We start from the raw sequence: 20,474 nt of genomic DNA on the forward strand, positions 1-20,474 counted from the left end.
AGCCGGAGGCGGGACTCCATCTCCTAGAATGCTTTGCGGGTCCCTTGACAGGAGCGTCTCAGTCTCCCAGAATGCCCCACGGGCAGGCTGACCAGAACTCGGTCTCCCAGAGTGCCTCGCGGCCGGTTTTTGCCGTGGCTCCGACAACCTACCAACTGTCCTGGACTGGACGCCCCCGTCTCTCCCCGGTGCGGCGAGCGGCGTCGCGATGGACAGCCCTGAGGTGACCTTCACGCTGGCCTACCTGGTCTTCGCAGTGTGCTTCGTGTTCACGCCCAACGAGTTCTACTCGGCCGGCCTCACGGTGCAGAACCTGTTGTCGGGCTGGCTGGGCAGCGAGGACGCCGCTTTCGTGCCCTACCACCTTCGTCGCACTTCCGCCACGCTCCTGTGTCACTCACTGCTGCCGTTGGGTGAGCCTCCTGTGCGCGGGCCGGTGGTGGGCGCTTAACCGGGCGCTTGGAGACTCCAAGAGGGAGGAGGCTCCCCGCCGGAACCGGCGCAGATGCCGGCCAGTGCAGGTGCAAGCTAGCGGCATCCCTGCAGCCTAGGCTGTTAGCTGCGCGCTCTAGGGCGCCCTGTGCTCTTCCTGGTTGGGAGGCGGTGGCCCAGGCGCTGGCCTGAGAGTGATGCTCCGGCGGGGGGGCGGACTCCAGTCTTTGACATCCCTGTGCCTGGCGTTGCGATGTTGGGCGATTTCTAGGAAAGGGTTCCTGTTGACTCATTACAACAGGAGTCGGAGGGCTACCTGGCAAAGGTGGGTGTGGAGAGAGAGAGCAGGCCGAGATGAAGACGTTCAAGGTTGGGTACACTGATGCAGTCTTCTTAGCCAGGCTAGGTTTCTGGCCCTGTCCAAGGGAGTGGTCTGGGGCACCCCATGTGCTAGTGGAACCTCGGAGAGGTCCATATGTCAGCTGTTTGGAGGATGCATTAGGGGAACTGCTGGGATATAGCAATGATTGGAGGCTAGGAACCAGATGAGGGAGACCTCTGGAGGATACAGGGACACGGAAAGGCAGGTCTCGGAGAACAGAGGTCTGATGGCCTGCCAGATTTGCAGCTCTGGGCACAGGAATGGTTGGTGTGAGGATACAGCAGCCCAGGCTCCAGGGAAGTGGAGGCAGGTGTGGTAATAGAAGCACTCAGGCCTGTTGTGAGAGGAAGGTGGGTTGAGGAGAACTGGAGATGGAGCTGGCATGGCCACGTAGTTGTTTGGCTTGAGAACCTAGTGCCCTGTAAAGGAGATCAAGAAGGTGGAGCTCTGAGGCAGGACTCTTGACCAAGGTCTGTCCAGTGGGTTTTGGATGCCCCCTGGCTGTGCTCATCTCATGCCTGAACAAGGAACCCAAAGTTAGTAAGCACAAGTCAGTCATGGAGATTATATCGAGAGCAGACAGTAGAGCTGACTTTGGTTGCTACAGAACCATAACAAGTAATTTTGACATGTAAAGAGTTGGCTAAAAGTAAACATTTACTATTGGTTTTTGCAGATTGGAGCCTGCCCACATAGTACCTTACCATCTAATTTATAATCCGTTTTGATGTCTGAGTTCTTCCCTGTTGTGCCAACAGGGCCCTAAAACTGGTTCCATTGTTCTTACAACATGCCCTCTCATTGAGTACTTGCTTACTTTCTTGGACAGTGTCTCAGCTCTGAGATGGACTATGTTGGATCTGCCTCCTCAGAGGAGGCAAAATTCAGATACCAAGAAGTAGCCCAAAGAACTGCCTCAGGTACACCAGTGGTCAGTTCTATGCGTCATTGTGTTTCCTTTTGTTTTTATTGGGATGGGGGTGGTTCACCACAGGGTTTCTCTGTGTAACAACCCTGGCTGTCCTGGAACTCCCTTAGTAGACCACACTGGCTTTGAACTCATAGTCCTTTTGTTTTTCTTGGACTTTTTTGTTTTTGTTTTTTTTGAGACAGAGTTTCTTTGTCTAGGCTGGCTGTTCCAGAACTAGCTCTGTAGACCACCAGGCTGGCCTCAAACTCACAGAGATCTACCTGCCTCTCCCGAGTGCTTGGATTAAAGGCATGCGCTGCTACCGCCTAGCAACTTTGTTTGTTTGTTTGTTTGTTTTTCCTATTTGGCTGTTTCTGTGAAATTATAGTAGTAAATTGAAAACATTTTCCTTTAGTATGTGGTACCACTGCTGTGACTAAGGGCTGAGGCAGGCCCGCTGTGGAGGTGCAGGAGTAAGGACAGTATGTTCTGGGAGCTAACGATGTCCTAGCAGCTAAGGCAAGGATCAGGGCTGGCCAGCTCCATCTCCGTTCTCCAGTGGAGTCTCCTCAACCCACCTTCCTCTCAAAACAGGCCTGAGTGCTTCTATTACCACACCTGCCTCCATCACCCTGGAGCCTGGGCTGCTGTATCCTCAAACCAACCATTCCTATGCCCAGAGCTGCAAAAAAAGGAAGTAGCTCCTCCCTTCACCTAAACACAGGGATATCGTTGTGGTCTTCAGATGGGTCACCACGGGAGGAAGACGGCACCCGGCAGCCTGAACTTGCCCTGAGATGTCTTTTCTTCTGCAGGCTACTACATGGGCATGTGCTTTGCAGCTTCAGAGAAGCAGCTCTACTCCCCTGGCCAGGCCTCAGAGGCCTGGCAGCTCTTCCTTCTTCTGGCTGTGACCCTTCCCCTTGTCTCCTGTACCCTGATCTACTACTGGTCCTGGGACAAGTGGACCCGACACCCACTGGCCCAAACCCTGGCCCTCTATGCCCTTCCACAGTCAGGTTGGCAAGCGGTTGCCTCTTCCATCAACACAGAGTTCCGGCGGATCGACAAGTTTGCTACTGGGGCCCCTGGTGCTCGAGTGATTGTGACAGACACGTGGGTAATGAAGGTGACCACCTACCGTGTGCATGTGGCTCAGCAGCAGGATGTTCACTTGACTGTGACAGAGTCTCGGCAACATGATCTCTCACCAGACTCCAACCTACCTGTGCAGCTTCTTACCATCCGTGTGGCGAGCACCAGCCCCGCTCTGCAGTCCTTTGATATTCGGTAAGTGCGTGGTGGTTAGGAAGGGCACGAGACAGCCTGTCTGTACCTCAGGCACCTCTTAGGAGGTGCTGAGGGTGGGGGAGAACTGAGGCACTCCTGGCGCCTATATGACAACAGTCAATTGACCCCTTTAGCGCCATCTTCCTTCAAGGCCCCTCTTGCCTTACGCTTTCTCTTTGTTGCTCCTTCTGCTCTATCACCGAGCTGTCCCAACAGCTTCTTGAGATCCCCTAGGAATGTAGATTGGTGGCACCTCAGCTCCAGGCTCTTCCTATCCTCTCTACTGGGGATGAGTGACCACTGAGTCTGTGGACTCTGCCTTCAGGGCCATCTTCAGTGGCTACTTCACTGAGGTAGCTTGTTTTCCCTGGCCTTGCCTGCTTTTGGGTTTGGGTGGTTTTAGGTTCAAGGGCAGATTGGCTCAGCTCACCAAGCCATGCCTCTTCCAGACTGAACTCAGCGGAATATGGCGAACTATGTGAGAAGCTCCATGCCCCAATCCGAAGTGCAGCCAACGTGGTCATCCACCAGAGCCTGGGTGACCTCTTCCTAGAAACGTTTGCCTCCCTGGTGGAGGTCAACCCTGCCTATTCAGTGCCCAGCAACCAGGTGGGGGCTGGCCCAAGTGGGAGAGTGGGGGGGCACCCCTCCTCCTCCCAAGACCATCTTATAGGCCTTTTTGTGACCCCTTTTGTTACAACTATCTCTCTGTAGGAGCTTGAGGCCTGTATAGGCTGCATGCAGACACGGGCCAGTGTGAAGCTGGTGAAGACCTGCCAGGAGCCAGCGGTGGGCGAGTGCCAGCAGTGTTATTGCCGTCCCATGTGGTGTCTCACTTGCATGGGCAAGTGGTTTGCCAGCCGCCAGGATCCCCAGCGCCCTGACACTTGGCTGGCCAGCCGTGTGCCCTGCCCAACTTGCCGTGCCCGCTTCTGCATCCTGGATGTGTGTTGTGTACGCTGAGCATCACAGCATATTCTGTGTCTCCACTAGCCACTTACGAGGAGAGGCTAAAGCCCCTTGACCTTGGCGAAAGGTTCTAGTGAAAGCACACACTTATCTACAGCCACTCTCTGCCTTGAGTCTGTGGTAGGCTGAGGATTGTGATTTAGAAGAACTTCTAATGGAAATGCCCTATCTCATACCTTCAGCATCCTCTCTTCCTACTTACCTTCAGGTGGGGCTGATATTTCACACAGAATGCTCCAAAGCTTCAAGATGTTGGAGTTTGGCCTAAGAGCTTTCATTGGCCGGTTTGCCTTAATTCTATTACAGATCATATCTGCCCCTCAGAACACTGACAGTTACAAGCCAGACCTACATCTGTCCCAGGACCTGTGGTGTTGGGTGGACGCTGACATTTGAGAGGGGTGCCACTCCAGTGTAAAGTCCTTTTCTAGGGTATTCTGATGACTGCAGCCAGCCAAGGGACCACTTCTGGATAGGGAGGCAGGAGCAGCAACCTAGGGCCGGGCCAGCGTGCTCTCCCAAGTTCCTCATGAGGGTTGCATATGCTTTAGAGGGCCCACAGTGCTTTTGGTGTCTTCTCTTGCTTTAGTCCAGGGGAGGCCAAGATCTCACACCCCTGGCCCTAGGGAGGTAAGGTCCAGAGAGCCACAGCACTATCCAGAAAGAAACCCACCAGGGATTCGGCACAGAGTTAGCTAGGGCCCTTGTGGGTTGCTTGGATCAGGAGAGGGTACCTCAGTGGTTAAGGTTCTGATGGACATACTATTCACTTACCTATGGTGCAGATGGGAGGAGAAGAGGTTGCCCTTTACCCACCGTCTCTGACACAAGTAGCTGCTGGAGGGAGGACCTCTCTTTCAGCTTGTGGCCCTGAAGCTCCCACATTTGACTGTTTATAGCAGTAGTGACAGATCAAGCCAGCCCCTTACCCAGCCAGCACCACACCTAACTCCAGGGATTTCCTATCAGAGCAAGCCCAGTTCTGCCTGTCCCTGAAGTTTCAAGGCAGTTTCAAGGGCTGCCTAAGAAGAGGCCAAATGGTTTGAGGTTATTTTATTTTTTTTTTTTAACCACAGAGGAGTTAATTTTATAAAGATAAATGTAAACGTCGCCAAACGACTCAGTATTTAATAAAGTGTTACTTTCTAAGTGATGTACTTCATTTTGTTTACCTGGTAGTAAAACCAAATTTTTGCAACGTTTGGGGTTGTGGCTGGGGTGTGTTGGGAAAGTGAGATGAGTATAGTTGTAAACCAGCCATATTAGAAATTAGTGTCAGCCAGGCCGTGGTGGCTCTCGCCTTTAATCCCAGCACTCGGGAGGCAGAGGCAGGGGGATCTGTGAGTTCGAGGCCAGCCTGGTTTACAGAGCGAGTTCCAGGACAGGCTCCAAAGCTACAGAGAAACCCTGTCTCGAAAAAAAGAAAGAAAAAAATGTCAGTGTTAAGTTTGTCCCGAAGGGGAAACAGGACTAGCATTTCAGACACAGTGATCAATGGTTGGGCACAGTGCCCTTCGATGGCACCCGCCCCAATCCACTCTCTTTTGAGCTGCTCTGGGCCAGATCCACCCTTAAGGTAGTGTCGCGGCTGCCCACACAGTCTGCGACTAGAACAGGTCTGCAGAGGCCCGGTCCTCGTGCTAGTGACTCAAGCAGAGAGAACGGCACCAGAGACGGGGCAGACAGCCTTGGAGGGAAAAAGAGACCACTAAGTGTGCTGGCTCTTAAGCTATCACCGGTTCAGAGTTCGGAGTTTAAACTATGGGCGGGCGCTCAGGAAGTACTGTGGCGGTGGGCAGGAGGGACCAGTGCAGAGAAGGACTGGGTCTTCCGTATTCCGGCCCGGACCAGAGACGTGGCCACGCCCACCTATCTTGAGTGACACTGGCGCGCACTGCCCAGTCTCCCGCCAATACTCCTCGGGCCCGCGAAGACGCAACCAATCAGAGGCCCGGCAGAGACAGCGCCAGCCTGCTGGAAGCCCGACGGGGGTCGCCAATTCCTTTTCCCTTTGGTTGGGCTGCTACATTTTTCCCACCCTTCTGGGCAGCCGCATCAGGAGTTGGAGTTTGGCGACTGCCTGCAGTTCCGAGGCTTAGGTCCGAACCGGGTCCGCCAGCGGGGCGCGCAGAGCCGAGAAGGGCTCCCCTACAGGTGAACGTCCGATGGTTTCGTCCGACCCCGCGCGCGCGTGCGCGCGCGCGGGAGTTGCTGAGGGGCGGGGCCGCTGCGCACTTAAGGGCGGTTGGACTAGCCGAGCTCAGACCTCGTCAGCGCTGTCGCCGAGGGAGCTTCTCGCTGCTGAACCGGTCTTCAACCCTCTGCCGCCATGGCCTGCAGACCCAAAAGCCCACCCCGGTATGGGAGCGGCCGCGACGGCGTTGCAAGGTACGTGGGCCATGCGGTCTACAAGTCTTCCGTGTCTGGGTGGCTGTGAGGCAGGGGTCCACGAACCGCCCGTGCTTGCGGGACCCCGCCCACTGACCACCGTCTCTGTCCTCAGCCCGCGGTCCCCTGCGAGATGGAGCCTCGGACGGAAACGCCGAGCGGACGGAAGGGACCGGAAGCCCGAGGACTCCGAGGAAAGCGAGCGCCAGATTGCGGACCGTCGACCTGAAAGGTGGGCCCTGGCCGAGTGAAACGGGTTGGTCCCCCGGTGGGTCTGGAAGAGGGCCAAGGGACCCTCATCCCATTCCACTCGCTTCTTAGACGTTGGAATAAATTAGGTGACTCTGGATTCCCTTCATTTTTGTTCAGTCGAAGAAGCATCTTACCAGCGACTGATAGGTGGCAGCAAAACTGGTTTTATCCGGAGTGGAGGAGCCCTTATATTTTTCACGCATTATATCAGGCACTCCTACTTTGAACACCTTGTTAAAATGTTTCGACATTCCCCCCACGCTGTGTGTATGTGTGTGTGTGAGAGAGGGAGGGAGGGAGAAATTCGATTTTATTATCTGAGTGAAAGCCAGATGCAAGCCAAAGTTGAATTCCCGGGTCACTCATCCTTAGTCATGTTCATGGGTCCCTTCCATCTGATAAACGTTTGCCACAGTGTTGAGGTTTGTTTTTTGTTTGTTTGTTTTTTAAGGTGAGGCACCATGCTGAAGTCATAGGTGAAATTTTTTTTCTTTAGTTGAGGCAGTGTGCTGAAGTCAATGAGGTCTCTTGGTAGCCTCACAGAGGTGTGCCAGCAAGTGAAATAGTCATTCAGAGAGACCAGGAGTGTCTGAAGAGTAAGCTGGTGATGTGGGATGCTCAAGGAAGTGCTCTCTGGGACCTTTGTGTAGTGACTGATGAAGAGGAAAGTGATTTCAGAATTTTTTGACCATGCCTCTTTCTGTGGGGATATGTGGCCTGCTAGGAGGCTGACTAGAAGGGAAGATAAGGACAGAGCTGCCAAGCCCAGTGAAGGTGGTTGAATTCAGACTTGTAAATACACAGGCAATGCTGACTGAAGATCAAAAAGTCAGACTGATTTGAACCCTTGGCCATCTCTGATTAAAGTCAGTCCCTATGGTAGCTGCGGCAGTGGGTGGGCAGATCTCTTTTGGGAGGGAATCTGCTTAAGTTTGGGGAGGCTGTCAAGTGCAAATGTGAGTTACCAGCACATATTTGAAAACCTTGGACTAGTTATGGGAGTATAGGGGAGGCCAGAGGCCAGCCCTAAGGAGGTCAAAGGGAAGGTGCTATTGTATGTATCAGTAATCCCAGTAGTGCTCAGGAGTTAAAAGCAAGGATCAGGAGTCCAAGGGCTTTCTTTGCTACATCGTGAATTTGAGATTAGCCTGGGCTTTCTTGTCTCAATGAAAACAGAAAACCAAAACTAACCAAACAGAAAACCTAATTGAGGTGAATGAAGATTTGAACCCTGTCCGTGGTCTCAGTTATCTGAAGATAAAATGTTAGGTCTTTTATTTTATTTTATTTTTTAAGGATGGGGCTGTCCTGGATCTCACTAGGTAGACCAGGCTGGCCTTGAACTCAGGTCCACCTGCCTCTCAAATGTTGAGATTAAAGGCATGTGTTACTATGCCAGGCTAGATTTATTTATTTTTATGTGTATGAGTGTTTTTTTGTCTGTATATAAGTGTACCACATGTGTGCCTAGTGCTTGTAGAGAAGAGGGCATTGGGTTTATAGGTGATTGTGAGTTGCCATGTGAGTCCTGAACACATATCCTCTGTAAGAACGACAACCATTTTTGTTGTTGTTGAACCAGTGGGCTTTATTTTGGGGTTACTTAGAGGAATATGGGGAAGTAGTTGATTACTGGAGCACAGGGCACTCTCCAAAATCGGCATGGGATACGGCAGAAGAACACAGGACACCTGGAGCTCACTGCACACCTGTAAGCATATCTACAAGTTAAAGAACATCCTATCTAGGTGGATCATTTTGTCAATCCTCTTCAAGCAGTATGATAGAGTTTCTTATTTTAAAAAGCATTCTTAATTGCTGAGATATCTCTCCCGCCTGCCTCTGCCTCCTGAGTGCTGAGATAAAGGCATATGCCACCACTACCTGGCTTCATGTGGGTTATCTTGTCCAAAGATTTCTTTGAGATGAAACTAAGCCCTTTGAATAGATTTAACTCAAGTATAGTTGTATACTTTTGTTTTGTTTTGTTTTGTTTTTCGAGACAGGGTTTCTCTGTGTAGCTTTGTGCCTTTCCTGGAACTCACTCTGCAGTCCAGGCTGGCCTCGAACTCAGAGATCCACCTGGCTCTGCCTCCCGAGTGCTGGGATTAAAGGCGTGCCCGCCACCGCTGCCGCCGCCACCTGGCATTAGGGGTACACTTTTAAGGTAGACTTTTTTGTTTTGTTTTGTTTTTGAGACAGATTTTTCTTTGTGTAGTCTTGACTGTCCTGGAACTAGCTCTGTAGAACAGGTTGGCCTCAAACTCAAAGAGATTCACCTGCCTCTGCCTCCTGAGTGCTGGGATTAAAGGCGTGAGCTACCACCCCCCAGCTTGGTAGACTAATTCTTAGTGAAATAAAAGTTAAAACTGCCAGGCGGTGGTGGCGCACGCCTTTAATCCCAGCACTTGGGAGGCAGAGGCAGGCCTGGTCTCCAAAGCGAGTTCCAGGAAAGGCGCAAAGCTACACAGAGAAACCGTCTCGGAAAACCAAAAAAAAAAAGTTAAAACTGCCAGATGTGTCAGCACATGCCTTAAATTCCACCACCTGGAAGGTAGAGGGAGAAGGCTCTGAGTTCAAAGCCAGCCTGGTCTGTATAGTGAGATCCTGTCTCAAAAACAAGAAAAAAAATGTATCCACAAGACTCATAGTCTCACCTTTTTCCACATTGTGATTGTGATGCCTATTACTACATGTTGTGAGTCTTGTGCATCTGAAAGGTAAACCTCATCTGTTCTATTGGATTCTCATTGTGGGTTGGTCACAGTGTTTGACCCTATTCATTTTATTATTTGGAGTCTTAAAAATCTATAATATGGGCTGGAGTGATGGCTCAGAGGTTAAGAGCACAGGCTGCTTCTTCCAGAGGTCCTGAGTTTAATTCCCAGCAACCACATGGTGGCTCACAACCATCTGTAATGAAATCTGATGCCCTCTTGTGGCATGCAGGGAGAACACTGTATACATAATAATAGATAAATAAATATTTTTTAAAAAAGTCCTAGAATACCTTGTGTTACAGCTAGCATGGTCAAAGCCAGGTATAATGGCTAACATCTGTATTCCCAACACTTATGCAGTAGCTGAGGCAGGAGCGCTTTCAAGACTATATGGTGAGACTGTTTCAAAACATAAAGCCAAGTTCCATATTAGGTATTCTTCATGGTACTGACAATATTTTACTTCCCCTGCCTTCTCAGTAGACTGTTCCCATAATCTAGCACTGATTCATAGTAGGTAGATAGTTGTCTAATGATGTCTAGAAGACTTTGAGAGATTGCTTAAACTCACCTGTTTCTTTGGCATTCTGCCAAAACAGTGTTATTCTTTCTTCAAAAAACTGAGATGAAGCACTCATTGAAATGCATTTTCCCTTTATTGTAGCTTTACAACTCCTGAAGGCCCTAAGCCCCGTTCTAGATGTTCTGACTGGGCAAGTGCAGTTGAAGAAGATGAAATGAGGACCAGAGTTAACAAAGAGATTGCAAGGTACACACTTTATAATAGTTTGTGTGTGGTTTTCAATTGCTGTATTCACAGAATGTCTTAGAATAATGGTTCTTATCCGGGCAGTGGTGGCACATGCCTTTAATTGCAGCACTTGGGAGGCGGAGGCAGGTGGGTCTCTGTGAGTTTGGCAGCCTGGTCTATAGAGTGAGTTCCTGGACAACCAGGGCTACACAAAGAAATCTTGTCTCAAAAAAACAAAATAAATAAATGAATAAATATGAAGAAGAATGGTTCTTAAAAATCTGTTCTTTTGCCGAGCGGTGGTGGTGCACGCCTTTAATCCCAGCACTCGGGAGGCAGAGCCAGGCAGATCTCTTTGAGTTCGAGGCCAGCCTGGGCTACCAAGTGAGCTCCAGGAAAGGCGCAAAGCTACGCAGAGAAACCCTGTCTCGAAAAACCAAAAAGAAAAGGAAAAAAAAAAAATCTGTTCTTTAGGGATTGGGATTGCCGCTCAGTGGTAATGAGTTTACATAGCATGAGAAAGCCCTGAGTTTATTGATCCCTGTACAACCAAAAAGGGAAAGATCTAGTCCTTAGGCTAGCATCAGTGTCTCTTGGGAACTTGTTAGAAATACACATTTGCAGGCTCCTTGACCCACTGATGAGTAGGGCCCAGGTATTTTGTAAGATGCTCTTCTAACTGAGTGCTTCCTGGTTTGAGAACCACTGTTTTAGTGGAAATCGGAGGGTGGGTGCTTGATTGCAGTGATGGGGGCTTTCTTTTCATGTTAATGTGTGGGTGTGGGTGTGGGAGAGAGCACAAGTGCATGCACACATGCAGCTGTATGTCGGGATCAGAGGTTGCCATCAGGTGTCTCCCTCCAATTGCTCTCTAACAATTTGAGTCTCTTACTGAACTAAACTTGCTAATTTGGTTATTTTACCTAGCCATTTAGCCTGGGGATCCCATGTAACTGCACTGGAATTAGGGATGGACCACCACACCCACTCGGGATTTTATTTGGGTGGTACAGATCCAAATTCTGGTCTTTACATTTATGTGGGGGGAAAAACAACTCTTCATCCATGGATTTAGCTCACCAATTCTAAAAGGTTTTTATTTTTTGTTTTTGGCAATGCTGGGGGTTGAATCCAGGGTCTTGGGTATGCTCTCCCACAAGAGTACTTATTTTAGTTGGTTGGAGTGAAGAAGCCAGTTCAAATCAGTCCATATTGTTACCCATAGCAGCCTGAGGGGTTGCCTTGTCTTTTAGACACCATTACTCAGGTAAAACCAGATCCCTGGCTTTGCCAGAGAAAAGAATTTCAGGATGAGCCAGTATGACACAGAGTTGGAGGTTATTAAAAACATTCTAACATAGATTTTAAGCACAGGGGTTACTAGAAAGAGATGATGGGGAAGGAAGAAAATACTTCCGAGTTTGGATATTTCAATTGATAGTGTAAAACTAAATGGCGGGGTGGCTCAGTGGATGGAATATTTGCACAAGAATGAAGCCTGGAGTTGGGATTTCTAGCACTTGCATAAAAGCTGGGTGGGCACAGTGGCTTGCCCATGATCCCATAACACTTGGGAAGCAGAAATGGAATTGCTAGTGGCAAGCTGGTTAGACTAACCAGATCAAGGCCAGCAAATGGCTCTGTAAGGAAGGACACTTGCCTCCTAATGACCTAAGTTCAATTCCTGGGAAATAGCTCCTACAAGTAGTAGACTAGGTGAACTATGAGCTCTGGGTTCATGGAGAGACCTTGCCTCAGTAAAATAGAAAGTGCCTTTGAAAGACAGTTGATAGACTCTCTGGCTTAGTCTTATTTTTAAGGCTCCCAGAAAATAACTGGGTGTAGTTGCATACACCTTTAACCCAGCAGCCAGTCTGCTCTATATAGTAAGTTCCAGGATAGCCAGGGCTACACCTAGAAGCCCTGTCACCCCCCCCCCCCCCAAAAAAAAAATATCTGGAAGAGTGAGAACCTACCGAAGGCTGTAGCACATAAGACATAATCCCAATTTTTTCCTCCCCTACCCCCCACAAGGTTTTCCCTTAAACTTCTGATCCTCTTGCCTCCACCTCCAGTCATGGAACCATGCCCTAATTATGTGGAGCTCGGAAATTCAAGGCTTTATGCATGCTAAGCAAGCACTTTCCAACTAACCTAGAACTCCAGGCACTTTTTTGGGGGAGTGGGGGAGTTTTGGGTTTTTTTGAGACAGGATTTCTCTGTAGACCAGGCTAGCCTCAAACTCAGAGACCTGCCTGCCTCTTCCGAGTGATGGTATTCAAGGCATGTGCCACCACACCCAGCAATCTTCAGTCACTTTTTAAACCAACCCCCCATACATACACACACACACACACACACACACACACACACACACACACACACACACACACACACACACACACACACACACACACACACACGGTTTCTCTAACAGCCCTGGCTGTCCTGGAACTCTCCCCTCCTCTGTAAACCAGGCTGGCCTCGAACTCACAGAGATCCCTCTGTCTCTGCATTCACCGTCACACCCAGCATTTAAAAGATTTTTTTGAGACAAGATTTCACTATGTCAACTAGGCTGGCCTCAAACTTTGAGGTACTCCAAATTTCCCTTGATTTTGTTACCTGCTTTTTTGTTGTTTGTGTTTTTGGTCTTTTTCTTTTCATACATGCTGTCTCAAATCAAATAGACTGAGTTAATGAATGTAAACCAAGTAGCTAGGAGATCAGATAGGATTTGTTAGCCAATTCTGCAGCAAGGCTTCCTGTCTCCATCTTGGCATTAGATGATGATTGGGTTTTGCTAGCCACTTTGTTAAGATTTCTTAGGACCCAGGGAAGCTCTGCATAGGGTGGTGTACCTGAGAGTGTAAGACAATGTTTTTTTTTATTCAGGTTGCTTTAAACAACAGACTAGGCTCTTGACAAATAATTTATCTTCTGAAATGATGTAACTGAGAGATGTTGAAAATTGACCAGCTGGCATCAAAGCCAGACTAGGCAACTTAGACTTTATCTTTAAGAAAAAAAAGAAAAGAAAAAAGGCAAGACTAAAATAGAGCTTAGTAAAGTGTTTGCCTTGCATGTAGGACATGAGTTAGGGCCCCAGAACCCATGTAAAGAAGCCATGTGAGGTGTTGTATGCTTCTAATACTAGGGAGGCAGAGGTAGGAAGGTCCCTGAAGTTGCTGGCCACTTAGTCTAGATGAATTGGCAAGCCCTAGCCCCTCAGAAAGAGACCTTGTGCCAAAAACAAAGTGGGATGGCTCTGAGGAATGATATATGAAGTTTTTATAGCCTCCATGAGCATACACACGCATGAGCACACACTTAGACACAGGAAAGGACAGACATTTTTGGAACTTTTTTTTTTTTTTGAATGTCAGGATTAAAATTTACCTGGAACATAAATTGCAAAGGAATAGACTCAAAGAAATAATGCTGGGGGCTGGAGAGATGGCTCAGAGGTTAAGAACACTGGCTGCTCTTCCAGAGGTCCTGAGTTCAATTCCCAGCAACCACATGGTGGCTTACAACCATCTATAATGAGATCTGATGCCCTCTTCTGGCCTGCACACATACATATAGGCAGAATACTGTATACGTAATTAAGAAAAGAAAAAAGAAACAATGCTGGGCTAGTGAGATGGTTCAGTAGGTAAAATTTGTGTTTAAGCCTGATGACCTAAGTTTGACTCCCAGCTCTCAGATAATGAAAAGAGAATTGGCTCTCACAAGTTGTCGTCTGACCTCTGCACGTGTGCTGTGGCATGCATGTACAAACACAGTCTTTTTAATTTTTTTTTTTTAGATGGGGCTAAAGTGATAGCTCAGTGGTTAAGAGCGCTTAATGCTCTTGCAGAGGACCAAGGTTTGGTTTCTAACACCCATATGGAGGCTCACAGCTGTTGGTAGCTCATAAATCTTTTGCATATGGATGTTTTGCCTGTGTGTATGTCTGTGTGTCCTATGTATGTGTCTCGTATCTATAGAAGCCAGAGGAGGGCATCAGATCTCCCTTGTGCCTGGAGTTAGCCACCATATGGGTACTGGGAATAGAACCTAGGTCCTCTGGAAGAGTAGCCAAGTGATCTTAGCTGCTGAGCCATGCATTATCTCCAACCCAAAAAACCATGTTTTTAGAAATTAAAAGAAAAAAGTAGTTCATCTCCTATTCTAATCCAACCCTTCAAAGTTTTTAGTCAGGGGCTAATATAATAAGCCCAGGCTAACCTCAGACTCAACATTGTTCCATTCCCAAATCATGCTACTCAGGAAAAAGGCTTCGTTCTTGCTTTGGAAGCACTATTTTTTTGTTTTTATGTATTTTATCCTTTTAAAAACAGAATTTTTTTTTTTTTTCTCAGATACAAGAGAAAACTACTCATAAATGACTTTGGAAGAGAAAGGAAATCTTCATCAGGAAGGTATATACTGAAACATTTCTAATTTGTTAATGAAAATTTTGAGGGGATTGTTCCAGTAGCATTTATTAGTTATTTGTTCTTCATTGTGTGTACTGGAAATTCCTATAGTATAGACTGGGTTTTCGTGGATTCATATCATTTGAAATTGAGAGGGGAACTCTTGCAGTGTTTTCTTGGCACACAGTGATCTTAAATCCAAGATTTGTTGATCTTTCATTATTTTCAGTTCTGATTCAAAGGAGTCTATGTCTTCAGTACCAGCTGATGTGGAGACGGATGAAAGTGTCTTAATGAGAAGACAGAAGCAGATCAACTATGGGAAGAACACTATTGCCTATGACCGATATATTAAAGAGGTTCCCAGGTAGTATTGTCACATACGTCTGTCTTAGTCCTGCCCAACAGCATTGTATCTGTTAAGGAGTTGCTTATATTAGACATACCTTCTAGGAAGTGTTTATTAGTGACTCATAAGAACTTAAGTAGTCATTTTCATAGCTTTGACTATTAGAGAGCATTTTATCCTCAGGACTTAAAAATATATGGTATGGTTTTATAAAGTATGTAGTTAAGAATGTAAGTGTTTAATTGGAGAGCTGGGTGTGCTGGTATATGCCCTTTTTTTTGCTCATCCTATAGAATCTCAGTTACTACTGGGTGTGGTGGTGCATGCCCCAAAGTGTGTTGAGTCTTTTAGCTCTGTGCAGATGTGAATGGCTTGTACTGAGGCAATCTTATGTCCTCCAGACACCTGCGACAACCTGGAATCCATCCTAGGACCCCCAACAAATTTAAGAAGTATAGCCGGCGATCATGGGATCAACAGATCAAACTCTGGAAAGTGGCTCTGCATTTTTGGGATCCTCCTGCTGAAGAAGGATGTGATTTGCAAGAAATGTATGTCTTTGTTGCTTTCTTTTTCTCTGTCACAGTGAAGGATTATCCTGAAAGCTATCGAGAACAGACACACTAGCCTTTAGGCCTCGTTATATTGCACAGGGTTGTGGATGCCAGGGAAGAACTCACTCCTTGTGCTGGATTCAGTCTTCTGGAGCTAGAAAACGTAGAGGACAACCTTGGGTGTCAATCTTTTCTACATTGTTTGAGACAGGGTATCATGTTTTGTTATGTTTGTTACTGTGTAGGCCAAGTGGCCTGTGAGCTTTCTTTGATGTGAGTTCTGGGAATCCAGAATTAGGACATTATACGTACAAAGGCATTTCCCACTGAGCCATCTCCCCAACCCTATTTGACGGGTTTTGGTTTGGATTTTTGAGATAGGGTCTCTGTGTAGTCCTATCTGTCCTAGAGCTTGAGGTTAGACCAGGTGGGCCTGAGTGCTGGGATTAAAGGTGTGCACCACCATGGCCTGCCCCCTTTTTGATTCTGAAAGGGTCTTAGGTAGTCCAGGGCCCTCATGCTGGGCAGTACTCTACAGACTGAGCCACATCCCTAGCTGTTTGTTTGTTTTTCAAGACAAGGTTTCTCTGTAGCTTTGCACCTTTCTTGGATCTGGCTCTGTAGACCAGGCTGGTCTCGAACTCACAAAGATCCGCCTGCCTGTGCCTCCCAAGTGCGCCACCACTGCCCGGCTTTGATTAAGGTCTTAACTCTGTGGCACAGGCTCAACTTGAAGTTCTGCCTTAGAAGATATTGAGGTACTACCATATTTGGCTTAATAGCATTCCATTCCGTTAATCTCAGAAGAAAATTGGTCTTGTTACTGCTTTGCAAGAATGTTTACAGGGTCAGAAGTGAGTTCCAGGACAACCAGAGCTACATAGAGAAACTTTGTCTCAAAAACAAAACAAAACAGGATATTTACAGGTGTGTATGAATGACAGCACAGATTGTCCGATTCTGATCTTCTGTGAGCCTGGCAGGTTTTCACTTGTAGTTGCTGTCAGCTTTCTATGTTGGGTTTATTGGTTAGAATTAAATTTTGGCAAATGTGTGAAAGCTGACCTTGGGGACAACACACACTGTGATGTGGGTGGTGTTTGGTTTTAGTGAACAAACTTAGAAATTCTCCTCTTCTGATGGTAGCAGGTGACTGACATGCTTATTCAATTTCATTTCTCAGACAACCTGTAGATCTTGGGGAAATGGAAACAGAATTCACAGAAAGCAGCTCCGAGTCCCAGACAAGTTCACAGGATAACTTTGTAAGTACTTCCTTTGGTTCTGTCTCTCAGCTTGGGTGTTTTAAATCACTTGAGAATATACCACTTTACATACTGAGGTTAGAACTGAAGTTGGATTATAATGTTTATGAAAGGGGGACTTTTTCCCATCAAGAAATACCAAGTTGATCACAGATTGGGTTCTGAGCATTTGAGCTCAGTTTGGGCTTTTGGTTCATTCTACCTTTAATCTCCACTTTTAGTGAACTGCTGGTGCAGGGATCATCTCCTGAGTGCTTATGTAGGGAATAATTGTTGGTTTGTTTTGTTTTTATTTGAGACAGGATCTCTCTTTTATACTTCTGGCTGTCCTGGAGCTCACTATGTAGACTAGGCTGGTCTTCACCTCGCAGAGGTCCTCCTGTTGCTGCCTTCTGTGTGCTGAGATTTGTTTGGCCTGAGAAATAATTTTTAAAGTTTCATACTTTAAAGCTAGTTGTGATATTGTGTGCCTGTAACCTCGGCCCTTGTGAGGTAGAGGCAGGAAGATCAGAGATTGAAGACTAGCCTGGACTACACAAGATCCTATTTCAAAAACGATGGGTTAGCCAGGCAGTGGTGGCACACACCCTTAATCCCAGCATTTAGGAGGGAGGTGGAGGCAAGTTGATCTCTGAGTTCGAGGTTAACCTGGTCTACAGCAAGAGTTCCAGGACAGCCAGGGCTGTACACAGAGAAACCCTGTCTTAAAAAAACAAAACAAAACCAGGGTTAGAGAGATGGCTCAGCAGTTAAGAGCACTGGCTGCTCTTCCAAAGGACTCAGGTTCAATTCCCAGCGCCCTCATGGCAGCTTAAAACTGTCTGTAATCTCCAGTTCCAGGGGATCTGATACCTTCACACCAATGCATATAACATAAAGTTAAATAAATTTAAAAAAGAATAAACAAAAACAAAACCTATGGGTTATGACTGGAGGTGAGGGTAGGAGGGTGGAGTATTTCAATCCTAGCATTTAGGAGGCAGAGGCATGTGGCATGTGGCCAGCCTGGTCTGTAGCAAATGTCAGGCTACCAGGACTACACAGTGAGGGTCCCCCTCCCCTACCCCCAATAAACTGAGCTATACTGAAATTTTGCCTTATCTCTGATTTCAGTAGTTAATGACCTGGTACAATATTCAGATCTGTCTGTATTTGTACGATTTACGATAAAAAGATCTCTTTATTTTGTGGACCTTCCTTTGATTATATATGTAAATTCCTAGGATCTGAAGTGGCAAAACTTCAGTTTTGAAGTGACTCAACTATCATAAGTTATTACAAAGCTGTTCTTATGAAAATATAAACAAAAATCCATTGCCTTATCCTGACTCTCAGCTGTGCCACTCCAGGTACACTCAGATTTATTGATCTTTTTCCCACCATACAATGTGGTGACAAACTGGAAGTGTACCTACAGAAACAGCAAAATGATGCTGGTTTTCTTTGCTTTGTCTTGCTGCTAGGCAAGCCCACTTGTGCTCGGGGTAACTTAAGAGGAAGCCCATGTGATCAGTTGATGTAGGTGTGACTGTCTCTGTTTTCTAGGATATGTACGCTGGCACACCCACCAAAGTCAGACATGTAGACTGCCAAGTGGAGGATGAGTTTGATTTGGACGCTTGTTTAACTGAACCCTTGAAAGACTTCTCTGCCATGAGTTAACTGCCACCTGGTGGCAACTCTCGGAAATACTTGGCTCTGCCTAGCCATCTGCAAAGCTGGTTAAGCATGGGCTGCTGTGCATTTGTATTTTTTTTTTCTCTGTTAAGAGTTTATTTTCTCATGATAAATTGTTTTTCTTGCCTTATTTTATGTATGGTGAGTGTTACACATGTTTTAAGTTGTAAATGAAGCCAAACCTGGTGAAGACTGAACCCTATTGTCCACCCTCCTGCGCCCCCAAGTTAGACAACAGGATACTTGTAGTTTTCCACGAGAACTTGAGGCTTCAGTTGCCACTTTTCAGATGGGTTGGCGGTGGATTTTAACCATTTGTTTATGGGACCAATCCAGAGTCAGCTGTCTTTCTAGGTAACTGATTGAGTATTCTCTCAGTCAGGCAGCTCCAGTGACTTTGTAAAAACTTATTTTCTGGTCTTTTATCAATGTGAATGTAGTTTTCTCTCATACAGAGCTCTGAACAAAAATGTTAAGCTGTTATATTAATGGGCTTTATGTAAGTTATATAGTGTTAATTTGGAACTTGGAATAGCACTAGTGTGAGGTAGGATCTTAGCATGTGCTCTGAGAATTGAGGCAGAAGAGAGGGATTTAGAACTTTTTTTTTAATGATCAGTTAATTTACCATGTAATATTGCTGTAAATGATAATGTGTACAGATACTCTGTTCATGTATTCAATTGTAAACTTGTCGATATTTGCATTTCTATTGCTTTTGTATGGGATGTTAATTGCAAAAATAAAAGATGTTTTAACTGATTTGTAACATTGCCCTATACTGTGGAGGGGAGGGTCAGAGCTTTCTTTTGCACCTGAAGCACTTGCATGGCATACGGGAGGGAATGGCATCTTCTTTTGGTGAGAGAACCATGCCCAGATCTGGTGGGCAGTGGTAAGCACAGACACTACTGACCTTTTAAGTCCCCACCCATTCCATCTTTAAGGGGACCTTGATAAGTTTGCTGCTCTGGCATGGGACCTGGTTACATGTCAGTTTAGATCCCTGCTGTGGGATGTTCTGTATGTTAAATGTGTTGCTCTGATTGGTTAATAAAACACTGGCCAGTAGCCAGGCAGGAAGTATAGGCAGGACAAGGAGAGAGGAGAATTCTGGGAAGTGGAAGGCTGAGGCAGATAGATGCTGCCAGCCACGGCCATGAGAAGATGTTAAGATACCGGTAAGCCACAAACGACATGATAACTTATAGATTAATAGAAATGGGTTGATGTAAGATAAAGAACAGTTAGCAAGAAGCCTGCCACGGCCATACAGTTTATAAGAGATATAAGCCTCTGTGTGTTTACTTGGTTGGATTTGAGCAGCTGCAGGACTGGCGGGTGAGAGCTTTGTCCTGACCCTGGACCAGGCAGGACCAGGAAAACGCTAGCTACAGATCCCAACCATTCTCATGTGCCTTTCCGAAGAAGCCAGCATGCTATCTGACCTATGTTCAGTTCTTACTCGTGTGCATTTGTGGTGTTAGGATGGTTAGGGTTTCAGTTGCTGTGAAAAGACTCCATGACCATGCAACTCCTACAAGGAAAACATTTCATTGGGGATGGCTTACAGTTACAGAGGTTTAGTTTATTATCATGGTGGGAAACATGATGGCATGCAGGCAGGCGTGGTCCTGGAGAAGGAGCTGAGAGTTCTAAGTCTTAATCTGCAGGCAACAGGGAGTGAACTACCATACTGAGCATAGCTTGAGCAATGGAGACCTCGAAGCCCACCCCCAGGGTTCACACTTCCTCCATCAAGGCCACACCTACTCTAACAAAGCCCCACCTAATAGTGCAGCTCCCTTTGGGAGCCATTTTCTTTTCAAGCCACAAGGACTCTTCCATGTCTCCTGTGTTAAATCCTGGTCAAACTAAACACTGGGCCCTGGCGTCTCTGGACATTAACCCAAAACCATGACCACATGTATATTCATGTAAATTCAACTATATTGAAAGTGATGATGGACTTGCCACGAGCAAGAGGTGGGTAGCACAGGCAGCTTCCTTCAAGGTGTTTCCAAAGGACAATTAATTGCCTTTGTATACTTGACATCTGTCTACCTATAGCCACAGTAGATGGCCCTGAAGGCTGTATTATTATAGTGGGT

At 46.9% G+C, this 20,474-nt stretch overlaps 2 protein-coding genes across 4 annotated transcripts; both read left to right on the plus strand.

Annotated features, from left to right (window-relative positions):
* Positions 1-208: 208 nt before the first annotated feature.
* Positions 209-5,132, plus strand: Tmem129 (transmembrane protein 129, E3 ubiquitin ligase). 3 transcript variants are annotated; one of them, XM_006972888.4, is made up of 4 exons: positions 209-413; positions 2,540-3,014; positions 3,464-3,623; positions 3,729-5,132. In XM_006972888.4, the coding sequence occupies exons 1-4, from the start codon at positions 209-211 to the stop codon at positions 3,975-3,977; spliced, it is 1,089 nt and encodes a 362-aa protein (XP_006972950.1). In that variant the 3' UTR covers positions 3,978-5,132. The 3 variants fall into 3 exon arrangements, with proteins under 3 accessions (XP_006972950.1, XP_042141712.1, XP_042141713.1); XM_042285778.2 differs by having other exon boundaries at positions 388-521; XM_042285779.2 differs by lacking the exon at positions 209-413 and adding an exon at positions 734-757.
* Positions 5,133-6,181: 1,049 nt separating this feature from the next.
* Positions 6,182-19,125, plus strand: Slbp (stem-loop histone mRNA binding protein). Its single transcript, XM_006972890.4, has 8 exons — positions 6,182-6,371; positions 6,487-6,603; positions 10,008-10,112; positions 14,462-14,521; positions 14,748-14,885; positions 15,269-15,418; positions 16,605-16,686; positions 18,232-19,125. The coding sequence occupies exons 1-8, from the start codon at positions 6,313-6,315 to the stop codon at positions 18,346-18,348; spliced, it is 828 nt and encodes a 275-aa protein (XP_006972952.1). The 5' UTR covers positions 6,182-6,312; the 3' UTR covers positions 18,349-19,125.
* The last annotated feature ends 1,349 nt before the right edge of the window (positions 19,126-20,474 follow it).

The sequence above is a fragment of the Peromyscus maniculatus genome, chromosome 10 (assembly GCF_049852395.1).
Source record: "Peromyscus maniculatus bairdii isolate BWxNUB_F1_BW_parent chromosome 10, HU_Pman_BW_mat_3.1, whole genome shotgun sequence".
Lineage (NCBI taxonomy): Eukaryota > Metazoa > Chordata > Mammalia > Rodentia > Cricetidae > Peromyscus > Peromyscus maniculatus.